General features: G+C 36.4%; 1 protein-coding gene across 1 annotated transcript; it reads right to left on the bottom strand.

Moving 5' to 3' along the window:
* Window positions 1-869: 869 nt before the first annotated feature.
* On the bottom strand, window positions 870-27843 carry LOC137402520 (uncharacterized). Its single transcript, XM_068089021.1, has 8 exons — window positions 27832-27843; window positions 25518-26237; window positions 24791-25254; window positions 23437-23570; window positions 23201-23319; window positions 22516-22629; window positions 1607-6115; window positions 870-1337 (listed from the first exon to the last, which is right to left on the bottom strand). Exons 1-8 carry the CDS (start codon window positions 27841-27843, stop codon window positions 870-872), a joined length of 6540 nt encoding a protein of 2179 aa, XP_067945122.1.

Here is a 27843-nt window from a genome sequence, read left to right as displayed (position 1 = left end):
ACTATACCTACATAATCCTAAATAACTACTAGTTGTATCAACTATACCTACATAGTCCTAACTAACTACTAGCTGTATACACTACACCTACATAATCCTAACTAACTACTAGCTGTATCAACTATACCTAAATAGCCCTAACTAACTACTAGCTGTATACACTATACCTACATAGTCCTAACTAACTACTAGCTGTATCAACTATACCTACATAGTCCTAACTAACTACTAGCTGTATCAACTATACCTACATAATCATAACTAACTACTAGCTGTATCAACTATACCTACATAGTCCTAACTAACTACTAGCTATATCAACTATACCTACATAATCCTAACTAACTACTAGCTGTATCAACTATACCTAAATAGTCCTAACTAACTACTAGCTGTATCAACTATACCTACATAGTCCTAACTAAATACTAGCTATATCAACTATACCTACATAGTCCTAACTAACTACTAGCTGTATCAACTATACCTACGTAGTCCTAACTAACTACTAGCTGTATCAACTATACCTACATAGTCCTAACTAACTACTAGCTGTATCAACTATACTTCCATAGTCCTAACTAACTACTAGCTATATCAACTATACCTACATAATCTTAACTAACTACTAGCTGTATCAACTATACCTAAATAGTCCTAACTAACTACTAGCTGTATCAACTATACCTACATAGTCCTAACTAACTACTAGCTGTATACACTACACCTACATAGTCTTAACTACAAACTAGTCACTAGCAGTAAACAGGTAATAAAAATACCAGCTTGGAGCAATAAACACTATTATTCTCTTTTGTACAATAGTTTAGCTTTAGGATTTGTTGAGCTCCAAGTATAATGACTGTAACTCACCTTATGAATACAGGTACTTTAGTAGAATGGCCTGAGGGTGTGCTTTTATCTTTTTTTTTTACCGGGTATTGAGCTATGATTGTGATATTCTCAGATAGGATGGTAAAATTTGACAAGCCTTTATACCTAAGTTCTGTTACATTGATGTACTGGATGTCCCTACCAAGATCTTCCTGCGATATGTTGTTGCTTATATCTTGCGGCAGCTTAGATAGATCGATGTAGCTTTTGTTTGCGTTCATATCCTCTAGTAGATTTATGAATTTGTCCAAACGACTCAAGGATGTATCACGCTTTTTTCGATGTTGTGGAAGGCTAGTATCAACTGACAATCTTGTACTAAATTTGCAGTCATTGTGTTCAACTGTCACATTGTATGTTGCATCGCAGGTGTATTGACTATCAGTTTTTGAAACGCACAAAACTTCTGATTTTGCACACTTCTGGACCAGGCCATCTTCTAGCTGCAAATATAATTTATGTTAATATAGCAGCTACCTTCTACTAATGTCAGCCCCTGAGGAGAGTTAACCTTCGCTGCACTCTTTATATTTACAAACTGTAAACGAGAAGAACCTATTTTATACACAACTAATTGAAGTTGTCTACCAGTTGTATGCATTATTGCATCCTTACTGATTTAGCATGGTAAAGTAGCCAAACAATAAGATGATTGATATACAGGCTCTAAAAGAATAGACTTGCTAACTTGAAACATGCACTGTAATCTTACCAGAATTGCCATTGCTATCCTCCCCAAAAGTATCGTTTTGTTGGTGGACTCAAATGCGGACGGAAGGGTCTGTTGCACATCCAAGATAGACTTTCTTCTTTCCCTGTCGTAAGCTTTGGTTACACTAGTCATGTCATAGGAAGTTGTTGGCCTTGCTATAGAAACTTTTATTGTAGTACTAAGCACAGTAGCGGTTTTTGGGTTGGTGTTGGGTGCAGCTGTAGAAGGTTGGGATGTAGTGTTGAGTGCTGTAATAGTTTTAGGTTTAGTGTTGGGTGCAACTGTAGAAGGTTGGGATGTTGTATTGAGTGATGTAGTAGTTTTAGGGTTGGTGTTGGGTGCAGCTGTAGAAGCTTGGTCTGTAGTATTTAGTGCTTTAGTAGTGTTAGGTTTGGTGTTGGGCGCAGCTGTAGAAGGTTGGTCTGTAGTATTAAGTGCTGTAATAGTTTTAGGTTTAGTGTTGGGTGCAACTGTAGAAGGTTGGGATGTAGTATTGAGTACTGCAGCAGTTTTAGGTTTGGTGTTGGGGGCAACTGTAGAAGGTTGGGATGTTGTATTGAGTACTGTAGCAGTTTTGGGTTTGGTGTCTGATGCACCGGTAGAAGGTTGGTCTGTAGTATCAAGTGCTGTAGTAGTTTTTGGGTTGGTGTTGGGTGCAGCTGTAGAAGATTGGTCTGTAGTATTTAGTGCTTCAGTAGTGTTAGGTTTGGTGTTGGGCGCAGCTGTAGAAGGTTGGGATGTAGTGTTGAGTGCTGTAGTAGTTTTTGGGTTGGTGTTGGGTGCAGCTGTAGAAGATTGGTCTGTAGTATTTAGTGCTTCAGTAGTGTTAGGTTTGGTGTTGGGCGCAGCTGTAGAAGGTTGGGATGTAGTGTTGAGTGCGGTAGTAGTTTTAGGTTTGGTGTTGGGTGCAGCTGTAGAAGGTTGGTCTGTAGTATTTAGTGCTTCAGTAGTGTTAGGTTTGGTGTTGGGCGCAGCTGTAGAAGGTTGGGATGTAGTGTTGAGTGCTGTAGTAGTTTTTGGGTTGGTGTTGGGTGCAGCTGTAGAAGATTGGTCTGTAGTATTTAGTGCTTCAGTAGTGTTAGGTTTGGTGTTGGGCGCAGCTGTAGAAGGTTGGGATGTAGTGTTGAGTGCTGTAGTAGTTTTAGGTTTGGTGTTGGGTGCAACTGTAGAAGGTTGATCTGTAGTATTTAGTGCTTCAGTAGTTTTAGGTTTGGTGTTGGGTGCAACTGTAGAAGGTTGGGATGTTGTATTGAGTACTGTAGCAGTTTTGGGTTTGGTGTTGGGTGCAACTGTAGAAGGTTGGGATGTAGTGTTGAGTGCTGTAGTAGTTTTAGGTTTGGTGTTGGGTGCAACTGTAGAAGGTTGGGATGTAGTGTTGAGTGCGGTAGTAGTTTTAGGTTTGGTGTTGGGTGCAGCTGTAGAAGGTTGGTCTGTAGTATTTAGTGCTTCAGTAGTGTTAGGTTTGGTGTTGGGCGCAGCTGTAGAAGGTTGGGATGTAGTGTTGAGTGCTGTAGTAGTTTTTGGGTTGGTGTTGGGTGCAGCTGTAGAAGATTGGTCTGTAGTATTTAGTGCTTCAGTAGTGTTAGGTTTGGTGTTGGGCGCAGCTGTAGAAGGTTGGGATGTAGTGTTGAGTGCGGTAGTAGTTTTAGGTTTGGTGTTGGGTGCAGCTGTAGAAGGTTGGTCTGTAGTATTTAGTGCTTCAGTAGTTTTAGGTTTGGTGTTGGGTGCAACTGTAGAAGGTTGGGATGTTGTATTGAGTACTGTAGCAGTTTTGGGTTTGGTGTTGGGTGCAACTGTAGAAGGTTGGGATGTAGTGTTGAGTGCTGTAGTAGTTTTAGGTTTGGTGTTGGGTGCAACTGTAGAAGGTTGGGATGTAGTGTTGAGTGCTGTAGTAGTTTTAGGTTTGGTGTTGGGTGCAACTGTAGAAGGTTGGGATGTTGTATTGAGTACTGTAGCAGTTTTGGGTTTGGTGTTGGGTGCAACTGTAGAAGGTTGGGATGTAGTGTTGAGTGCTGTAGTAGTTTTAGGTTTGGTGTTGGGTGCAACTGTAGAAGGTTGGGATGTAGTGTTGAGTGCGGTAGTAGTTTTAGGTTTGGTGTTGGGTGCAGCTGTAGAAGGTTGGTCTGTAGTATTTAGTGCTTCAGTAGTGTTAGGTTTGGTGTTGGGCGCAGCTGTAGAAGGTTGGGATGTAGTGTTGAGTGCTGTAGTAGTTTTTGGGTTGGTGTTGGGTGCAGCTGTAGAAGATTGGTCTGTAGTATTTAGTGCTTCAGTAGTGTTAGGTTTGGTGTTGGGCGCAGCTGTAGAAGGTTGGGATGTAGTGTTGAGTGCTGTAGTAGTTTTAGGTTTGGTGTTGGGTGCAACTGTAGAAGGTTGGGATGTTGTATTGAGTACTGTAGCAGTTTTGGGTTTGGTGTCTGATGCAGCTGTAGAAGGTTGGTCTGTAGTATCAAGTGCTGTAGTAGTTTTTGGGTTGGTGTTGGGTGCAGCTGTAGAAGATTGGTCTGTAGTATTTAGTGCTTCAGTAGTGTTAGGTTTGGTGTTGGGCGCAGCTGTAGAAGGTTGGGATGTAGTGTTGAGTGCTGTAGTAGTTTTAGGTTTGGTGTTGGGTGCAGCTGTAGAAGGTTGGGATGTTGTATTGAGTACTGTAGCAGTTTTGGGTTTGGTGTCTGATGCAGCTGTAGAAGGTTGGTCTGCAGTATCAAGTGCTGTAGTAGTTTTTGGGTTGGTGTTGGGTGCAGCTGTAGAAGATTGGTCTGTAGTATTTAGTGCTTCAGTAGTGTTAGGTTTGGTGTTGGGCGTAGCTGTAGAAGGTTGGGATGTAGTGTTGAGTGCTGTAGTAGTTTTTGGGTTGGTGTTGGGTGCAGCTGTAGAAGGTTGGTCTGTAGTATCAAGTGCTGTAGTAGTTTTTGGGTTGGTGTTGGGTGCAGCTGTAGAAGATTGGTCTGTAGTATTTAGTGCTTCAGTAGTGTTAGGTTTGGTGTTGGGCGCAGCTGTAGAAGGTTGGGATGTAGTGTTGAGTGCTGTAGTAGTTTTAGGTTTGGTGTTGGGTGCAACTGTAGAAGGTTGGGATGTAGTGTTGAGTGCTGTAGTAGTTTTAGGTTTGGTGTTGGGTGCAACTGTAGAAGGTTGGGATGTAGTGTTGAGTGCTGTAGTAATTTTAGGTTTGGTGTTGGGTGCAACTGTAGAAGGTTGGGATGTTGTATTGAGTACTGTAGCAGTTTTGGGTTTGGTGTCTGATGCACCGGTAGAAGGTTGGTCTGTAGTATCAAGTGCTGTAGTAGTTTTTGGGTTGGTGTTGGGTGCAGCTGTAGAAGATTGGTCTGTAGTATTTAGTGCTTTAGTAGTGTTAGGTTTGGTGTTGGGCGCAGCTGTAGAAGGTTGGGATGTAGTGTTGAGTGCTGTAGTAGTTTTAGGTTTGGTGTTGGGTGCAACTGTAGAAGGTTGGGATGTAGTGTTGAGTGCTGTAGTAGTTTTAGGTTTGGTGTTGGGTGCAACTGTAGAAGGTTGGGATGTTGTATTGAGTGCTTCAGTATTTTTAGGGTTGGTGTTGGGTGCAGCTGTAGAAGGTTGGTCTGTAGTATTGAGTGCTGCAGTATTTTTAGGGTTGGTGTTGGGTGCAGCTGTAGAAGGTTGGTCTGTAGTATTATGTGCTGGAGCAGTTTTAGGGTTGGTGTTGGGTGCAGCTGTAAAATTTCGGTCTGTAGTATTAAATGCTGTTGTGGTTTTAGGTTTGGTGTTGGGTGCAGCTGTAGAAGGTCGGTCCGTAGTGTTGAGTGCTGTAGTAGTTTTAGGTTTGGTGTTGGGCGCAGCTGTAGAAGGTCGGTCCGTAGTATTGAGTGCTGCAGTATTTTTAGGGTTGGTGTTGGGTGCAGCTGTAGAAGGTTGGTCTGTAGTATTATGTGCTGGAGCAGTTTTAGGGTTGGTGTTGGGTGCAGCTGTAAAATTTCGGTCTGTAGTATTAAATGCTGTTGTGGTTTTAGGTTTGGTGTTGGGTGCAGCTGTTGAAGATTCGTCTATAGTATTAAGTGCTGCAGAAGAAGTCAAAGAATTTTGTTCAGTACTCATTGCATCTTGAAAAGATTTCGTCGTGGTTATGTTATCACTAACATCTGCTGTGATCTTTCCAGATGAAGCTGAAGTCAATGTAGTAAAGGGTGATGTCGCTACTACTGTTTTATTCTCAGAAACCACAATTGGTGGTGGAACTTCTATAGTGCTATTTGACAAGACAAAGTTTAGAATTTCGGACAATGTTTGATTGTCACAAGTCGTATTCGGCAAAATTCTCTCTATTGATTCACAAGTTGTATTTCCTGGTTCATTCATTAATCCAATAATTATCTTTAAGAAATCTTCACCATGACCAGTTAAGCCAGCATCTCTGCGGTATCTGCCTGCCCCTGTTTCATTGTACGTAACGCTGCAGTAGTAGAGACTAATGCTAGCCCACTTGCAGTTAACTCCATTCTCAATAGCATTTGGGTATTTTTTCTTCAAGTCACTTTCAAGCTAAAAGTAAATAAGCAGCATAGACATAAGAAGAAAGATGCAGTCATATAGCGAGTATCAAAGAGTCTGAATCTCTACATCAAGGATGAGCTTATAGAGCATTCAACTACTTTGAACAAAGGATAGATTACCAAACTCTTTCAATGATTGCAATTTTTTAGCTGTTAAGTGCTCGATATGACTAACCGCGACCTTTGAACTCTCTGTAACATAATTATTGCAAGTTTATTTGGTAAAATATCCTTTAATCAAAGTGACAAATAAATTGGTAAAAAGGGAGTGAAGGGTTGATTGATCAGTTCTGATTGTTGAGTAAATGTTAGGGTGTAAATTGCAGATGTAGGGTAGCCACTTTTATTATACGTGTAAGTGTCATTGCACTGACATGTTTGTATCAACTCAGTATCCGTAACAGGTTTGCTTATATATCATGTCAATAAATCTGTAGATCATTTGACAAAATATTTTTATGTTTTAAAACAGGTTGTTTAAAGGTTGCTGTCTGGCATGACCAGCAATCCGTTGCATATTTTACTGTCTGTAGACAACTTGTTTTTCGTTAACCAAAGTTTATGAAAACTTGAAGTTGTTGAAAAAAGTGTGGAAGTGATCTAAGCAAATCCTAAAATGAAAACTCAGCAAGGTTCATGCACATTCAACATTCAACAGTAGTTGATGTTTCGTCTTTCTTCATAAAAGTGTTTTATATAAAAAAGTTTTCATCTTATAAGAGACAATCTCTACCAGCCAAATTATTGTTAGCCAACTTTGAAAAAGAATCAAAACAAAGAAGCTCAACAGCCAGTAAAAATTGCCATATTCTGATACAAATGAACCATACACTGTTATTATAATAACGACGCACTCAAAATCAGTCAACTATATACACAGTGATGATTAGTTGTGTTATCAGTCTCACAAAGTGTATATCTGTATGAATGTTACGTTGCTGAAAGCGTGTTTCTGCTTCTCCACAGATTCCTAGTTTCTAAGATAAGTTTGCACTTACAGATTGTTTACATTTAAAACAAATCTGAAAATGAGTGAAGTCACAGGACCACATACAAGACTAATTGGATACAGTAGATAGACAAATAGGTAACTTTAATTGGTCTAGATACCAAACTAGATTGACTATGATCTGTGATTGGTCAGCTGATAGATTCTTACTAAATAGTGACAGTTTCACGCCAACTAAACTGCATAACAGAAAAATTATTGGTAAGCAATTAACTCTCAGTTTATCTTCTTTTTTTGTTTTTATATGCCAACTTTCTATAGAGGGATAGTGAGACTCCATAGAGTGACACCTGGGTCCGCCATAGTAGAGCGATTGTTGTGTGATGATTTGTATCTTAAAGTACATTTGGAAGTTCCATATCAACACGGATACAGGAGAACAACACTTCAACAGGCTTCAACAACAACCATGTGCGCATATGAAACAGCAAGAAAGCAAAACCTGTGAGCACAAATATAGTGAAACGCTTAAAACCGCGACGACCGTTTCTGTGGCACAAAGATGGTGCATCGCGTGGATGTTTAGCTTTCAAATAGCGACACTGAATCACGACAGAATTCAGAGAGACACGACTGTTTCGATTAAGGCATTGCAGCACTATATGAGAGTGTGTCACTACGATATTACTGTATGGGAAATTAGTAATGGTTTAAATAAACATACAAGCTAAGTAGTTAGTTATACTGACCCATGACAAGCTATATTTATAAACCGTAGACTTTTTAACAGCTTTGCAAGTAACTTATGGTCATAATCAATGAAGCAGTTGGAATTTTGGAACTGAGAAAGAGAAGTTCTGTATAGATTATATTAAAGGTTCTTACCAATTTCACCATTGCCATCCTTCCTAAGAGTTCACTTTTTTCTGGTAGGCCATTTGGTAAATCTTGCTTGATTGTTAAGTTTTTTTTATATACAATCCATGTTTCTGTTTGTGTTTGTGGGGTGTTAGGAACAGGCGGAACAAAAGTGGAAGAAATAGTAACCTTGACTGGACTGCTCCAAATCGTATGGTGTGAGTCAACCTAAACAGAACACATTTGAATATATATCAGATTGAAGTCTTTAGAGAGAGTCTTGAGAAAGGAATTTACTAAACATCAGAGGCATGCTTAGCTACATGTTGCAAGGAGCATGCCCGAAGCATGAAATACTCACATGCTTTTGGCTGGTGTCCTCAGCAGAAGCAGGTTCTGAAGATATAGATGCATGGACTGTTGGAGAAATCAACTCAACTGTCTTGGTGGGATTTGTGGCTGTGTAGGCTAATGTGAAAATAACACGTTTTATTGAAATCATCAAATGTTGTGAGTTCAGACTTAAGGATGAACTTACACCAAATATTAGTAGATTTTATCAGAAAGTCTCAGTATTTTTTATTATTTGCAATTGTTTTCTGTTTGAAGTGATCCGACTGCCGGGATGTTTCTAGATTAAAATCAACAAAAGTTGATTACAGTTAACACTCTCAGCTTCAAGCAAAAGTGACTATGATGTCCATAGTGGCACTCTGGCAAAATGACCGACAGAATGGGACATGTAATGCTGCAACCTGAACGCAACTTTATTAGTTATTGATCTGCTATCAATGGCGAGGGAGACAGCAGTACTCATTATTGATCTGCTATCAATGGCGAGGGAGACAGCAGTACTCATTATTGATCTGCTATCAATGGCGAGGGAGACAGCAGTACTCATTATTGATCTGCTATCAATGGCGAGTGAAACAGGCAGCCCCGCAACTAGTGACATCATTGTGGCACTTCTTTTAATGTTTTAACCGCAACAAAGTTTTGTCGATTTTAATCTTGAAACATTCTGGCAGTCAGATCATCTCAAACACCAAAAACAATTGCTAATATTAAAAAATATTGATACTCTGATAAGTTCTAATAGAATTATGTGTAAATTCATTTTTAGGCAATAAATTGACATCATAGAAGATACAACTTGATATTTAGTTTCTTTTGAGAGCGAATATGTGGCACAATAAGGAATATGTGGTGCAATAGGAAATGTGTGGTAGTCTTAAGCGTGATAGGGAGTATGTGGTACAATAGGGAATATGTGGTACAATAGGGAATAGGCTCGCTGCAATGCTAAAAGTGACCAATAGGTGGAATATGTTCCTTAATCTCTGCTAACACCAGCCAATTTCATGCGGATTCTCAGACAGATTTTCTCGCTGACCGAGAATTGCATCGTTTTAAAAAAGCAAACAAGATCGATTCTGTGTTGATATAAGTTTTACCAGCCTTTTTTTCTCAAGCTGTTAATGATTCTAGGCCAATTTTCAACTTGAGTAGCCAGTAAAATTACTTTCACACATTGTCGCGCATTGTCATTTAACTGAACGCCATATTTGTTTTCACAATTGTGCATGTGCTTCAAACGTGAGTAGCAATTATATTGAGAGCGACATGAAGGGTGCTATCAACATCATTATTGCTCAGGTTCAATTGTTATAGCAGAGGAGTGATAATTGTTATAGCAGAGGAGTGATAATTGTTATAGCAGAGGAGTGATAATTGTTATAGCAGAGGAGTGATAATTGTTATAGCAGAGGAGTGATAATTGTTATAGCAGAGGAGTGATAATTGTTATAGCAGAGGAGTGATAATTGTTATAGCAGAGGAGTGATAATTGTTATAGCAGAGGAGTGATAATTGTTATAGCAGAGGAGTGATAATTGTTATAGCAGAGGAGTGATAATTGTTATAGCAGAGGAGTGATAATTGTTATAGCAGAGGAGTGATAATTGTTATAGCAGAGGAGTGATAATTGTTATAGCAGAGGAGTGATAATTGTTATAGCAGAGGAGTGATAATTGTTATAGCAGAGGAGTGATAATTGTTATAGCAGAGGAGTGATAATTGTTATAGCAGAGGAGTGATAATTGTTATAGCAGAGGAGTGATAATTGTTATAGCAGAGGAGTGATAATTGTTATAGCAGAGGAGTGATAATTGTTATAGCAGAGGAGTGATAATTGTTATAGCAGAGGAGTGATAATTGTTATAGCAGAGGAGTGATAATTGTTATAGCAGAGGAGTGATAATTGTTATAGCAGAGGAGTGATAATTGTTATAGCAGAGGAGTGATAATTGTTATAGCAGAGGGGTGATAATTTAGGGACTTGCTTCAACTATTATGCTTTTGCTATAATAGTTGAAGCAGATCATGTTAGCAAAATAACGTCCTCATTATAGTTATCCACCATTATCGATGAGCTGGGCACCATGAGCACCATGTTATCCACCATTATCGATGAGCTGGGCAGTGCAAAATAATCAGTAAACTTGCGTAAATTGTTCACAAGAAATTTGGTAAGAAACAGTCAACAAAATGCAAAGCTTGACTCAATAAAAACATATCAGCTAAAGTTATTTACCAGGCAAAAAGCTGGTAAGATTGCCCCTTTTGATCTAAACTCGGCTAGGTGCTCCTGTAAAATTTTTCAAAGATTAGCCACAAAAATCAGTTCAAAAATCAATTGGTTTGAAGCTTTACTTAGTCTTATGGTTAGAAATTACGTTCAGCGCTAAACATAAACTTAATCATGAATAATAGGGAAGTTCTTGACATAAACAATAATCAGTAGGAAAATTGAAAATAGTACGATTTGATGTAAATAAGCCAAGCTTTAATGTGTCTATCGAAGAAAATTTATCTAGAGAAATATTCATGATTCTAGCAGAACAACCTCTATTGAGAGTGAAAAGGCTTCCAATTTAGAAATAAAAAGAGGAAAGTTCTAAGCTTAGTTTTGCATAACAAATAGATTAGGGATGAATCCAGTGTTGAAAATCATTTGAGTACTTAATATTTCATTAGCACCTTTGTCACTGATCACTGATCACCGATTACCGATCGCCGATCGCCGATCGCCGATCGCCGACCGCCGATCGCCGATCGCCGATCGCCGATCGCCGATCGCCGATAACCGATCGCCGATCGCCGATCGCCGATAACCGATCGCCGATAACCGATCGCCGATCGCCGATCGCCGATCGCCGATCGCCGAACGCCGATCGCCGATCGCCGATCGCCGATCGCCGATCACCGATCACTCGGCTTGGCTCTGTCTGGCTTAGCTTTCACCTCATTATTCTGCCTGACTGAGCACAGCCCGGCTCAGCTTAGCTCAGTCCTAGGCTCAGCTCTCAGTGGATCACATTCCACAACAATATACACTGTATACATATACACCGTATACATATACACCATATACATATACACCATATACATATACACCATATACATATACACCATATACATATACACCATATACATATACACCATATACATATACCCCATATACATATACACCATATACATATACACCATATACATATACCCCATATACATATACCCCATATACATATACTCCATATACATATACTCCATATACATACACCCCATATACATACACCCCATACACATATACCCCATAAACATATACCTCATATACAGAACATATACCCCATATACATACACCCCCATATACATACACCCCATACACATATACCCTATATGCATACACCCCATATACATATACCCTTTATACATACACCCAATATACATACACCTCATATACATACACTTTGTATACATATACACCATATATATATATAGTGTCGCAAGAGATAGGTATTGACTAGAACTAGTAAGGAATACACTTTCACGGTCCATAAAACCTAAGTTTAGCTGGTCAAAAGGTCTCCAACTGTATCTCATAGTTTGGTGTCAATAATTCTAAATCTATGTTTACATTTAAGCTTTGCATCCAAACTGGCAGCAAAATTGGATGACAAGGTGAATAGTTTGGCATTGATAAAATTCATAAAGAACATGCATGGCTGGAGGGTGGCATACAACAAAACACTCTCAATGATAACTGAAGTTTATACTATCCTCCAACAGAAACCCTTATCATAGCACTAATTTTCTCTCTAAAATAAATTTCAAACTATTGACTATGTCAAACTATTAAGTCAATTGAATGTTGCTTAAGGGGTGTCACACCTTAATTTTTATCAAAAATATATATTGTAAAATGAACAATGAAACGATTTTAAAATATGTTTAAACGGTTAAATTATTTTGTGTAGTAAATTACTTGATTATAGCTTGGGAAGGAAAGATCAACTGTACTAGTTGTACCTTTAATGCTATTTGAATAGTTGAGTGGTCTTTCATACCACCTCCTTTTTACAGACGCAGCATATTTATGTTAAGCTTCAATTGTTGTTATACCCGGTACCTTAAAGTTTTAGCTGCATATAAACTTAAAATACATGCACACAATGTGAAAACAAACTGGACGTTGCTGCTATTAGAATCATTTGCAGAAATCTTTTATATCGACGGGTCAACTTGCGAAGTCAAATTGCGAGTCTGTATAGCTAAACAGCTAGATAATATATTAGTTATCACAGTAAAAACAGTTGCTGCTACATAATATATGTAATATGTTGGTTAAATTTTCCTACCTGCATGTGATGCCAAACCAAGTGTTGATATTATCAACAAAATAGACAGGTGAGAGTGAGACATGGCAGCTTTGACAATGTAAGACAGGTGCTTGATCCTGGGTGACCAAGGCAAAAGGTGAGCAAATGTTGCAGCCCAAAGTGGCTGAAGGTGACGGTTCCACTGCTTGCTGGTAAATGTCTAAGGAAGGTAAGCTATGAAGGAAATAGTTTCAGGATTTTTCTCAGATAAAACAATCGAGATATAAAACAAATAGCTTAGTCATAAGAGACGTAAGTGCTCAGAGATAAGATAATGTCTTTGTTTAGCAATACCAAGAAACAGGTTTTGATACAAACTCTTTACATATGCCATTCGTCCAGCTGATCAAGGAAACTCTACCAGGAAAAAGGTTGATGGGGCAAAGGTAGCATGATGCAATCATATTATCGGGAAGTTGGCAGAGAAGGTGCCGTGGGGTGACACATGCAGCGAATGATATGAAATAAATCATTTTTACACCGCATCACAAATACAGTTGGGTTTGACTTTTGCTTGCATCAAAAATTTTCCTGACAAACACAATGTTCTAATTTGGTTTTTGTATGTTAATATCATACAAATATATACATATATATATACTATACATATATATATACTATACATATATACTATACATATATATACTATACATATATATATACTATACATATATATATACTATACATATATATATACTATACATATATATACTATACATATATATACTATACATATATAAACTATACATATATATACTATGCATATATATACTATACATATATATATACTATACATATATATATATATATATATATATATTCAAATGTATCCTACTTGAAACTAAAATCAGAGTGCTCAACATAGGATGGAGCAGTATAAATTGGGAAGTCAAATAGTTTACTTATCTTTCAGCTACTGACAGTTTCCTGCTGGCGCATTCTTCAGGCTGTAAGCTTCAACTTGAAGCTTACAGCCTGAAGAATGCGCCAGCAGGAAACTGTCAGTAGCTGAAAGATAAGTAAACTATTTGACTTCCCAATTTATATATATATATATATATATACTATACATATATATACTATATATATATATATATACATATATATATATATATATATATATATATATATATATATATATATATATATATATATATATATATATATGAAACACTGGGCACTGGGCGAAATAACACCGGCGCATAAAATGTGGCTTGCCCAAATACCAACAACAATCAACTCAGGCGAGTTGCAGAAAAGTGCGCTATTGGGAACAGCTAAGATGTTGAGGCTAGTGCTCAAACTCCCAAGTCTTTGGTAGGAGACCCGAGTTAGAGCAGAATTTACCACCCATACGGGGTATCTGGGGTGAGGGAACAATCTTTTTATATATATATATATATGAATGTCTATTAAGAAGGTTGTCATGATTAGTTTAAAGATCTTGAGCAAAGTTCAGGAGGCTCAAAACCACTGAAAGTCTCAATAAAGAAAAAACAGTAAGTAACGGCAGCTACTAGTAAGTAATGGCAGCTACTAGTAAGTAATGGCAGCTACTAGCAAGTAATGGCAGCTAATAGTAAGACAGGAAACTACAAGTAAGGGAGGCAACTACTAGTAAAGGAGGCAACCACTAGTAAGGGAAGCAACAATTAGTAAGAAAAGCAACTACTATTAAAAAAGGCAGCTAAAATCTTATGTCCAAGTGAGGTGAACTAGTGAGTTATAAACATTAAAATGAAAACAGGCACAGGCTCTCAGTCTATCAAGCAATGACTTCTGAATAAAATTATACATCAAGTGTGCAGTGATTTAGGGTAGATCGCTGTAGCTGTTGCTGCATCACCTGATACTGACTTGCACCTGCACACTTACTGTTCATCAAAGAGAAGTTTCTCAAGTAATCAATAACCATAGCTTGAACTTGGACATGGATTAAGATAAACGTGAGAGATTGCAGTGCTTCTTAGGCTTCTTAGGCCTTTAATGGTCAGTGATTAGAGATGCTGTATGTGAGAAGTTAAATCAAATGTGATACGAATTCCATAGACTGAAGTATTACATTCTACTAATAAATTGAAATGTTAAACATTACTGATTAAATGAGAATTGAAACATGACATGTTACTAGTGAATTGAGACATGACATATTACTAGTGAATTGAAACATGATATGCTACTGGTGAATTGAGATATGACATGCTGCAGGTGAATTGAGACATGACATGTTATTAGTGAATTGAAACATGACATGTTATTAGTGAATTGAGACATGACATGTTACTAGTGAATTGAGACATGACATGTTACTGGTGAATTGAGATATGACATGTTACAAGTGAATTGAGACATGACATGTTACTAGTGACATGAGACATGACATGTTATTAGTGAATTGAGACATGACATGTTACTAGTGAATTGAGACATGACATGTTACTAGTGAATTGAGACATGACATGTTACTGGTGAATTGAGATATGACATGTTACAAGTGAATTGAGACATGACATGTTACTAGTGATATGAGACATAACATGTTAATAGTGAATTGAGACATGACATGTTACTAGTGAATTGAGACATAACATATTACTAGTGACATGAGACATGACATGTTATTAGTGAATTGAGACATGACATGTTACTAGTGAATTGAGACATGACATGTTACTAGTGAATTGAGACATGACATGTTACTGGTGAATTGAGATATGACATGTTACTAGTGAATTGAGACATGACATGTTACTGGTGAATTGAGACATGACATGTTACTAGTGAATTGAGATATGACATGTTACTAGTGAATTGAGACATGACATGTTACTGGTGAATTGAGACATGACATGTTACTAGTGAATTGACACATGACATGTTACTAGTGAATTGAGACATGATATATAACTGTCGAGTTGAGAAATGGCCTGAAGTGTGTTCAGAATTAAACAACTGCTAAAACTATCTTTAATAAATTAACACAGTACGTATATATAGGGCATAGGTAAACTGTTTATAAGATTCATTGAAAATTATATGAATAATGCAAATTAAGTATATATTTTTGTATTTAATAAGCGTGGTAAGTATGCAGTAAATACATATAGATTTAAAGCCAACTCAGCACATGTGCATATGCCTATAAAAAGGCAGTATTCCTTCTTCTGGCTTTTTGACCCTTTTATACAACAGTTTGTTTGGAATTTGCAGGGACCTTAACATGGCTCACAATATTGAACTGAAGATTTATGGAGACTGTTCCAATGGAAGATTGTAATTTTAGTTAAGTTTACACCTTAACACCGAAGCAGACAGTTCACTCAATTCCCTCTAGTACTAAGTATTTACAAGAATCATGGTATTAACTTATCCTTGAGTCAAAATATGTATTAAATTGTAAAATGCTGCATTATGTTACAAGAGTATGTATTGAATTATAACGCATTGTACTATTTTATTTTGTATTAGATAATACATGGCATTTATTTATACTAGACTGTATTATACCATACATATTCTATTATATTATGTTACATAGTTTCACATTATATTAGGTGATGCCCAAGATTTCCTACATTTTCAATCAGCCAGTAGGTAGGTTGTTAAGAGGCTGGTTCTCAAGAAGGCACTGAACATATGCATGTGAAGTTTGAATGAACTCGGCCAACGATTATGAACAGGTGTAGAGTTTACACAGACTAACAGATAGGTATACGCAGACACATACTCATTGCATATGAGATCTTTTGTTTTACCCCATCATACTATATTTTAATCTATTATTTTAAATTATATTATATAAAATTGATTGAAAGATGATTATTATACTATGTTATCTTGTTTGAAAAACTGAACTAGGTCACACGAGAAGGTGTTTACTAAGTAAAATAGATTATAACTTTCAAATTTTTTGCAACCAGCGAAACTTTACTAGTGACTCTGTACAACTAGCACACTTCTACTAGTGACTCTATGCCACCAGTTAACTTTTACCAGTGACTCTGTACTACCAATCAACTTCTACTAGTGACTCTGTACCACCAATCAATTTCTACTAGTGACTCTGTACCACCAATCAGCTTCTACCAGTAGCTCTGTACCACCAATCAATTTCTACTAGTGACTCTGTACCACCAATCAACTTCTACCACTGACTCTATGCCACTAGCCAACTTCTACTAGTGACTCTGTACCACCGGTCAACTTTTACTAGAGACTCTGTACAACCAATCAACTTCTACTAGTGACTCTGTACCACCAATCAGCTTCTACTAGTGACGCTGTACCACCAGTCAACTTCTACTAGTGACTCTGTACCACCAATTAACTTCCACCAGTGACTCTGTACCACCAGTCAAATTCTACTAGTGATTCTCTACTACCAGACAATTTTTACTAGTGACTATGTACCACCAATTAACCTCCACCAGTGACTCTGTACCACCAATCAACTTCTACCAGTGTCTCTATGCCACCAGCCAACTTCTACTAGTGACTCTGTATCACCGGTCAACTTCTACTAGTGACTCTGTACCACAAATTAACTTCCACCAGTGACTCTATACCACCAATCAACTTCTACCAGTGACTCTATGCCACCAGCCATTTTTTACTAGTGACTCTGTACCACCGGTCAATTTCTACTAGTGACTCTGTACCACCAGTCAACTTCTACTAGTGACTCTATGCCACCAGCCAACTTCTACTAGTGACTCTGTACCACCGGTCAACTTTTACCAGTGACTCTGTACCACCAGTCAACTTTTACTAGTGACTCTGTACCACCAATCAACTTTTACTAGTGACTCTGTACCACCGGTCAACTTTTACTAGGGACTCTATGCCACCAGCCAACTTCTACTAGTGACTCTGTACCACCGGTCAACTTTTACCAGTGACTCTGTACCACCAGTCAACTTCTACTAGTGACTCTGTACCACCAATCAACTTCTATTAGTGACTATGTACCACCAGTCAATTTCTACTAGTAATTCTGTACCACCAGTCAACTTCTACTAGTGACTCTGTACCACCATTCAACTTCTACTAGTGACTCTGTACCACCAGTCAACTTCTACTAGTGACTCTGTACCACCAGTCAACTTCTACTAGTGACTCTGTACCACCAGCCAACTTCTACTAGTGACTCTGTACCACCAGTCAACTTCTACTAGTGACTCTGTACCACCAATCAACTTCTATTAGTGACTATGTACCACCAGTCAATTTCTACTAGTAATTCTGTACCACCAGTCAACTTCTACTAGTGACTCTGTACCACCAACCAACTTCTACTAGTGACTCTGTACCACCAGTCAACTTCTACTAGTGACTCTGTACCACCAGCCAATTTCTACTAGTGACTCTGTACCACCAGTCAACTTCTACTAGTGACTGTATGCCACCAGCCAACTTCTACCAGTGACTCTGTACCACCAGTCAACTTCTACTAATGATTATGACTAATACTGTGACCAAAACTGTGACTAACATGACTCCTGTCATAGTCACCCACTCTATGCGTAGTCACATTTTAGTCACGCACCCTGCATTTAAGTCTCATAGTAGTCAGCCACTTTACTCCCTCCTCTTATTTTATCAGCTCCCCTAACCTCTACACCCAAAATAGTCACCAATATCTTTCATCTTTTCTTAAAGACACATCGCTTCCTTTTCACACCGTCTTTTATTTTTCCGTTTCATTGTTTTTTTGTAGCCATTTTTCAAAATCAAATTCACTTTAAAGCACATCAACTATATCAGTACTTTTATTATATATTTCAGTACATCAGAGTCTTAGCTTTCGAATGAGCCTATATTCAATACACAAAGAATAAAAGAACTATGAAAAACAGGGTGTCAAAAGTATGTCCTACAATAAAAAAGCACTTGGTTGTGGTTCCAACAATGTGGTGTCATAATTATCATTTAGCTTTAGGTGGTCGATCACTTTTGATGCTATTGAGGCTGCGCTTTTCTGTGACAATCGATGCTCTTAAACCCAGAGAGCGCTAATAATAAACTAGATTCTAGATAACCAACAATGCCCGAGATCGTGCTAATGCCCAACCAATACAAACACATGTTCTGAGTTAATATAGGTTCGAGTGATTATTAGAGTCTGCTTGTTTCATCCTTTTGTTCATTTTAAACATTCCGTAGATATGTAGAAAGAATTCGTATCGCTTTCCATGTTGCTTTGTAAATATGATTATGCTTCAATAAATATACTGTCGTTGATAAAGGTGATAAAATCACATTGATTAAATTCTGACCTGCAGTGGCGTGGTCCTATGGCTATATGTAAATTGCACTCTCACGAGATTACACAATTCTTGAAATTAATTAGCCTAAGTCATGCCTCTCAACATCACAATAAAAAGAAAGAGCTAGTGCATAATATCATCGAGAAAATATAGTATGGTGCTTGGAGTTTGAGCTACTTATCATAGAAATGATCTGTACATGCAGAGTTAATGACACTGATTCCTGTCATCTTCATTGGTTCTCCAGAGTTGTCCTACCTTGGCCTGCCACTAGCGCCATTATCGTAGTTGATAAATAAGCGGGAAGAGCACAGAACACTGAATATGGAAATTGTGACGTCATCATTTGCGAGTCTATACCATTGAACGTTTTTGTGGTGGAGCTCTGGGGAAGAAATATAAACACCAACCGATGTCTGTCTCACCCATAGATATAGTAAACCCTTACTGTATCGGTTTATATATATATAGGGTTTACTATATCTATGATCTTACCATGTCAGACAATGGCTTATTTGAAAGTCAAGATATTGAAGAACCTGACTAGGCTGAAACGGTACTGAAATAATTGATGTGCTTTAACTACTCTGATCATCTCATATTTTCTTTCTTTATTAATTTGTCTCTATCATAATCTTATTTGTCTTCCGCAGCATCAATATATCAACACGTAGGTGAGGTGTCACTCAAAGTTAAGATAAATCTTTTATATATAGTTTCATATGTATTATTTAATGTATATAATATGCATCTATTGTATATCGATGTTTCAGTCAATTTGGGAAATAAACAGATTGACCTTTTCATCAATTTGTAAAATGCTTAAAAAATTGAATCATCTTGTGAAATGACTGAGTGAGTCAGGCAATCTGTAAATTGATTGTTCTACACATTGCCCAAATCGTAATTCTATTAGTGTAGATAATTTGAAAAATGCACATGCAAATTTTAACACAAAATATTTGGAGACTAAATTTACGGTAAAGCTTTGGTTGAAATAAAGATCTGCCCATTCAAGTGTCCTAAGGCGAAAGTGATACCTTATTCTGTAGACTTTGGTTATTGCGAGCAAGCTGTCTAAAGACGTATAAACCACTGGATGTGCAACTTGCAGGCTGTTATTATCATTTTCATTGCTTGTAGCAAAATTATCTCCTTTTGTTGCAATAGTAAAAACAATCGTCTACTACAGCAGAAGGGAAGCAATTTTGCCACAGAACGCTCTAAAAGCACAGTTAGTTAGCAACTATGAAAACTATAGTGACGATTATATAACAAACTGTCTAAAGTTACGGTTATATAACAGACAGTCTATAGTTACTATTATATAACACAGAGTCTATAGTCACTATTATTTAACAGACAGTCTATAGTTACTATTATATAACAGACAGCTTATAGTTACTATTATATAACAGACTGTCTATAGTTACTATTATATAACAGACTGTCTTTAGTTACTATTATATAACAGACAGTCTATAGTTACTATTATATAACAGACTGTCTATAGTTACTATTATATAATGGACAATCTATAGTTACTATTATATACCAGACAGTCTATAGTTACTATTATATAACAGACAGTCTTTAGTTACTATTATATAACAGACTGTCTATAGTTACTATTATATAACAGACTGTCTATAGTTACTATTATATAACAGACTGTCTATAGTTACTATTATATAACAGACTGTCTATAGTTACTATTATATAACAGACAGTCTATAGTTACTAATATGTAACAGACAATCTATAGTTATTATTATATAACAGACAGTCTATAGTTATTATCATATAACAAACAGTTTATAGTTACTATTATATAGCATACAGTCTATAGTTATTATTATATAACAAACCACTTATAGTTACTATTATATAGCATACAGTCTATAATTACTATTATATAACAAACGGTCTATAGTTACTATTATATAAAATTCTGTCTATAGTTACTATTATATAACAGATTGTCTGTAGTTACTATTATATAACATACAGTCTATAATTACTATTATATAACAGACAGTCTTTAGTTACTATTACATAACAGACTGTCTATAGTTACTATTACATAACATACAATCTATAGTTACTATTAAATAACAGACAGTCTCTGAGAATGATTTGTTGACACGAGTCTTCTTGAAAGCAAGCATAAAGACAAAAATGTTCAGTGTAATGATCTTGAAAAATGATTGTAGGTGACTGATTGATTTTTCATTCTGAGTTTAATTTGGAAAGTACAGATTTAGATGAAACTTGACAAGAATAATTGCTAGAATTAGGAATAGATTTAGAAATAAAATCTCTCTTCAATGCTAAAGACTTTCATAGAATGCGGAGCAGTGAGGTAACTAGGACAAAGTATGCGAGACCGCTAGGTAGTTGATCCTTATACCTATAGGCCTATTGACATTTTGGTATATTGACATTTCAAGTTCTTACACAGTGGAGGCTGGTTTCAGCCATTTCACTGCACTTTAGTATAAACAGAAAAATACAATGAACTTGGAAAATATTGGTGATTTCTGACCAAAATTGATTAATACGCAACCGGATATATAAATTCTTTTTTATTATCACCAGATCCAACCGTCTTATTTGAAAATGTTTTGGTTAACATCGTACAATAATATGAAATAAATGTTAGATGTTGGAATGCTAACCAACTAGCAAATAAGCATTTTCCAGATAGCTAGCATTTAATATTGTTGGTACATATATATATATTATTTTTAATGCGTATAATAATTCAATGGGATATTAATTCAAAGTATCAATCAAATTTTATTAAAATTTGTTAGGAATCAACAAGCTAAAGGTTGAGTCAACAAGGTAAAAGTTGAGAACCCCTGCTGTAGGTCAATAGGTCAAGTGATGTAATCAACCAAAAGAATAGTGACTGACAAACATGCACCTCAGATAAGTTTATCAGAACTCATAACTTGGAGGTTGTGATCTCAAGTTTGAAGTTTCTGTTAAATTTATCGATCCCAATGCTCGATAGTTTGAGTAACCAAATAATTTTTTTTTAATTTTGTGTTTATTATTATAGCCTAAAGATGCAAAAAAGGAAAAGCTACTATTTGAAATGATCACAACAATACAATGCGGTGCTTAAAGATATTCTGTCTTATAATATTAATCAACTCTTCCTAAAGCTAAAATATTGTTATATTGCGTAGTTTGCATACTACACTTTTGGAAAATTTGATAAAGCTATAAGTTACTCTCAAACTAATAAAAGAATTACTACTTGAGTTTAAATGCAGTGAAGATCACTAACAAGTTCTGCTAACTTGATAAGGAAATATACTAGTCGGACAGCTCTGAAAACCTGTTGCCGAGACATTAGTACTTGATCATTCGTCTTTCCTTGGTATGCCCTCCTACAAAGAGTTGGACTGGTAAAAAACAGGCGGTCACGGAGATAACAATAGAGAAACAGTGTAGAATATTTGCATGAGATGACAACTCTCAGCAATATATCATGCTAAACATATGGATATGGTGTATAAGTACGTATATGGATATGGAAACTATCAAAGGTTGGATACAGATGAACACAGATGAGTTTTACTAGACCTACTGATGGGTGAGATGGTGAGCTGTAAATATTTTCATAAGGTGACCAAGCCTTGGCTCCATTGAACTTTGGTTCACCAAAAGTAGCGAGGTTTTTGCCCGATGTTTGTCCTTGTGTCTGAGTAATGCAAAAACAAACAAATACAAAAATTATCTTTTAGATAGAGATGGGCAAGTTTAAAATAATGAATAAGGTAACATAAGATCTCTAAAAGGAAATGAGAAGCAAACAAGATAAATGATAGAGAATAAACAGAATAGATTAAAACCCAAGATTACCTTCAGAAAAAGGAAGTCTATTTTAAAGCTGAAAAGAAGAACAGTCTACCGTATTTTAAACTTGAGATTGAGAAAGAACTAAATGATTCAATGAATGAATGAATAAATGAATGAATCAATCAATCAATAAGTGAATGAATGAATGATCAAATATAGTCAAGTACGTAACAAGAATAAAAACAAAATAACTGATAGTTTGCTAAGTATAAAAGCAGATATTGGGGTTCCGTTCACTGTTGGCAAACAGATGGTTGTGTGAAAATTCAATATTATGGAGCGCTCTGACATGAAAGGACAAACTTAAACTTTAATTTTAAAACTCACTAAAAAAGACCAAATTACCTTGACAAACTAATTCAAAACAAACTGACATTGTGTGAAAAATCCAACAAAATAAATTAACTACTCGCCTGATCCGACCCGGGTGGGGATAGCTGACAAACTGACACCATATGGTGTGTCTCATGAGTTCTTGAGATCATGTGTTGTATCCCGGCAATTTCAGAAAGGGTTGGAAGCTTTCCACAATCTGTTAGAAAATGGAATAGATAAAATACCCTATAAACTTGTAGTTAATTCTCATTGGACCAACGGACCTCATCAGATCAATAGCTCCGCTGCTTTAATAACTCTAACTTCTGGTTACCTCGATCTTTCCTCAACTTCCTGTTGTAGTAAAATATGAAAATAGCGGCAGAGAGCAACAGAAGCCCCAAACCTCCTCCAAGTAGACCTACTACAGTTTCTATACACTCAACCTCAAACATGCTGCAGTCTCTCCTGAAATTAAAATGTTAAATTAATTAAATCATTGGCTGGATATAATCAAAAGGGGAAGGTGTAACTACTAACTGTATTAACTCTACCTACATAGTCCTAACTAACTACTAGCTGTAACAACTATACCTACATAGTCCTAACTAACTACTAGCTGTATCAACTCTACCTACATAGCCCCAACAAACTACTAGCTGTATCAACTCTACCTACATAGCCCCAACTAACTACTAGCTGTATCAACTATACCTACCTAGTCCTAACTAACTACTAGCTGTATCAACTATACCAACATAGTCATAACTAACTACTAGCTGTATCAACTATACCTACATAATCCTAACTAACTACTAGCTGTATCAACTATACCTACATAGTCCTAACTAACTACTAGCTGTATCAACTATACCTACATAGTCCTAACTAACTAATAGCTGTATCAACTCTACCTACATAGTCCTAACTAACTACTACCTGTATCAATTATACCCGCATAGTCCTAACTAACTACTAGCGGTATCAACTATACCTACATAATCCTAACTAACTACTAGCGGTATCAACTAGACCTACACAGTCCTAACTAACTACTAGCTGTATCAACTATACCCGCATAGTCCTAACTAACTACTAGCGGTATCAACTATACCTCCATAATCCTAACTAACTACTAGCTGTATGAACTAGACCTACATAGTCCTAACTAACTACTAGCTGTATCAACTATACCTACATAGTACTAACTAACTACTAGCTGTATGAACTATACTTACATAGCCCTAACTAACTACTAGCTGTATCAACTAGACCTACTTAGTCCTAACTAACTACTAGCTGTATCAACTATACCTACATAGTACTAACTAACTACTAGCTGTATGAACTATACTTACATAGCCCTAACTAACTACTAGCTGTATCAACTAGACCTACTTAGCCCTAACTAACTACTAGCTGTATCAACTATACCTACATGGTTCTAACTAACTGCTAGCTGTATCAACTATACCTACATAGTCCTAACTAACTGCTAGCTGCATTAACTGTACCTACATAGTCTTAACTACTAGCTGTATACACTACACCTTGTTAGCATAAGATAGTCACTAGCAGCAAACAGATAATAAAATTGCCAGCGTGGAGCAATAAGCACTATCATTCTCATTGGTACACTAGTTTAGCTTCAGGAATGTTGAGCTCCAAGTAAAACGACTGTAACTCACCTCATGAATACAGGTACTTTAGTTGAATGGCCTGAGGGTGTGCTTATATCTTCTTCTTTTACCGGGAATTGAGCTATGATTGTGATATTCTCAATTATGATGGTAAAATATGACAAGCCTTCATGCCTAAGTTCTGGTACATTGATAAACTTGATGGCCCTACCAAGGTCTTTTTGTGATATGTTGTTGCTTACATCGTCTGGTAGCTTAGATAGATCAATGTAGCTGTTGTTTGCTTTCATATCTTGTAGTATATTCGTGAATTCGTTCAAACGGCCTAACGTTGTACCACGCTTTCTTCGATGTTGGGAAAGGCTAGCATCGTCTGACGATCCTGCACTGAATTTGCAGTCATTATCTTTTTCTGTCACATTGTATGTTGCTTCACAGGTGTATTGGCTCTCATTTTTCGAAAGGCAACAAACTTTTGCCTTTGCACACATCTGGCCCAGCTCATCTTCTAGCTGCAAATAGAGTTTATGTTACTATAGCAGCCGCCTTCTGATAATTTCAGCCATTAGTTACTAGTCGCTGTACTACTCATATTTACAAACCCTGAACCAGGAGAACCTATTTTATACTTGACTAACTGAAGTTGTCTACCAGTTGTATGCGTTATTACATTTTTACTGATTTAACATGGTAAAGTAGCCAAACAATATGATAAACGATCAACGGGCTCTAAAAGAATAGATTTGCTAACTTAAAACATGCACTGTAATCTTACCAGAATCGCCATTGCTATCCTCCCCAAAAGCACTGTCTCATTAGTAGACTCAAAGGTGAGCGGAAGGGTCTGTTGCACCTCCAAGGTTGACTTTCTAATCTCCCTGTTGTAAGCTTTGGTTACAGTAGTCATATCATGGGAAGTTGTTAGTTTTGCTGTAGAACCTTTTATTGTAGTACTGAGTACAGTAACAGTTTTAGGTTTGGTGTTGGGTGCAGCTGTAGAAGATTGGTCTGTAGTATTAAGTGCTGCAGAAGAAGTCAAAGAATTTCGTTCAGTACTCATTCCATCTTGAAAAGCTTTTGTCGTGGTTGTATTATCTCCAACATCTGCTGTGATCTTTCCTGGTGAAGCTGTAGTCAATGTAGTAAAGGGTGATGTTGCTACTAATGTTGTAATTTCAGAAACCACTTTTGCTTGTGGAACTTCTATTGTCTTGTTTGGCAGTACAGATTTTTGAATGGCGGACAACGTATGATTGTTACAAGTCGTATTGATTAAAGTTTTCTCTATTAATTTACAGGGAATTCTTGATTCATTCTTTAATGTATTAAATATCTTTAAGAAATCTTCACCATTGGAACCAACATCTCTGCGGTATCTGCCTGCCTCTGTTTCATTGTACGTAACGCTGCAGTAGTAGATACTAATATCAGCCCCCTTGCAGTTGACTCCATTCTCAATAGCATTTGGGTATTTTTTCTTCAACCCATTTTCAAGCTAAAAGTAAATAAACAGCATAGACATAAGAAGAAAGATGCAGTCATATAGCGAGTATGAAAGAGTCTGAATCTCTACATCAAGGATGAGCTCATTGAGCATTCAACTATTTTGAACAATGGATAGATTACCACACTCTTTCAGTCATAGCAAATTTTTTAGCTGTTAAGTGCTCGATATGACGAACCGCGACCTTTGAACTCTCTGTAACATTATAATTATTTCAAGTTCATAAGGTAAAATATCCTTTAATCAAAGTGACAAATAAATTGGTAAAAAGGGAGTGAAGAGTTGATTGATCAGTTATGATTGCTGAGTAAATGCTAGGGTGTAAATTTGGGTATTTTTTCTTCAAGTCACTTTCAAGCTAAAAGTAAATAAGCGGCATAAACATAAAAAAAAAAATGCAGTCCATATAGTGAGTGTCAAAGAGTCTGAATCTCTACATCAAGGATGAACATCATAGAGCCCTCAACTACTTTGAACAAAAGATTAATTATTAGACACTTGTGGAATGATGATGGTATTCAATGCTTACGGTTCATTGAGGTGCTAGTAGGGCTTGATCTGCTGTAACTCAAAGTTCTATAAATAGAACTATGTACTACTATTAGTACTATTACTATACTATTAATACTAGTAATTACTTAAATATATTGACTACAAAAGTATTGTAAGTAATACTCTATGAGTACTCAAATGTTCATTCTACTCAGAGATGCTGATGCATTTGAACTGTGTTCAAGATTGCATTTAACTTTGGTTACAGTTTGTAGAATCCTTCCTTGAGTTATTTCATAACAACAAAGGACTTAATTAGTGGGTTGGAGCATAGTTAATGGAAGGTAATCCGTCTGCTTATACTGCTGTTTAACTGTGAGCCCACTGATATAGAGCTGTTTATTCAAAATGTAATATCATTTTGTGAAAAGTCGCATATATAAACAATAACGCTATATTTTTGTTTACTTTGACAATGTGATAATTTTTAATGTGTTTTAAGAATGGTTTACTGATCTCTACTAAACTGATCTGTCTATTTGCTGTCTTAGAATCAAAATGCTACTTACAAAAGTAAATGTCAGCCACCTCAATTTAAACATTATCAAATATAAAAAATCAAATGTATAAATAAATAAACAACTTCATTTAAAAATTATAATGGTAAATTGTGTCCGTTAATTAGAATTTAGTTTTTTGTGCAAAATCTTTTTGTATTATGATTATATGCATATATTGTATTATACATATTATATATATTTTATATATTATGTTTTATGTTGGGTAATGCCAGAAGTTCACCTAATTATGATATAAGATCTAAGTTAGTAAAATTCTGACTGATAAAATCTACCATTTATGTTACGTAACGATTGTCCTTCACAGTTTATGTTATATGGTCGAGGAGATACATTTAGCAGCAAACAAATAACACTCGATGCACTTTATGAGTCAAGTCAGCATTACCATAACTTTTAGTGTACAAAATAAGGCTATGTTTATAATTATACAATTTAATACAAGATCAGTTTAAAATTTTGAATAGTCAAAGACAACTTTGCTTATGCATGAACTTTACATTAAATATTCCTACCAGTTTAGCCAT

The sequence above is a fragment of the Watersipora subatra genome, chromosome 8 (genome assembly GCF_963576615.1).
Source record: "Watersipora subatra chromosome 8, tzWatSuba1.1, whole genome shotgun sequence".
In the NCBI taxonomy this organism is placed as follows: Eukaryota; Metazoa; Bryozoa; class Gymnolaemata; order Cheilostomatida; family Watersiporidae; genus Watersipora; species Watersipora subatra.
The sequence above is the reverse complement of the archived record's forward strand: the minus strand, read 5'-3'. Positions and strand labels throughout refer to the sequence as shown.

Bases quoted from the DNA above. Each gene is read 5' to 3' on its own strand.
- LOC137402520 (XM_068089021.1), bottom strand. The intron at 23,571-24,790 runs GTGAGTTACAGT...TTTTAATTTCAG, and splicing joins AAAGTACCTGTATTCATGAG to GAGAGACTGCAGCATGTTTG. The intron at 6,116-22,515 runs GTAGGTCTAGTA...ATTTACTTTTAG, and splicing joins GCTCACCATCTCACCCATCA to CTTGAAAGTGACTTGAAGAA.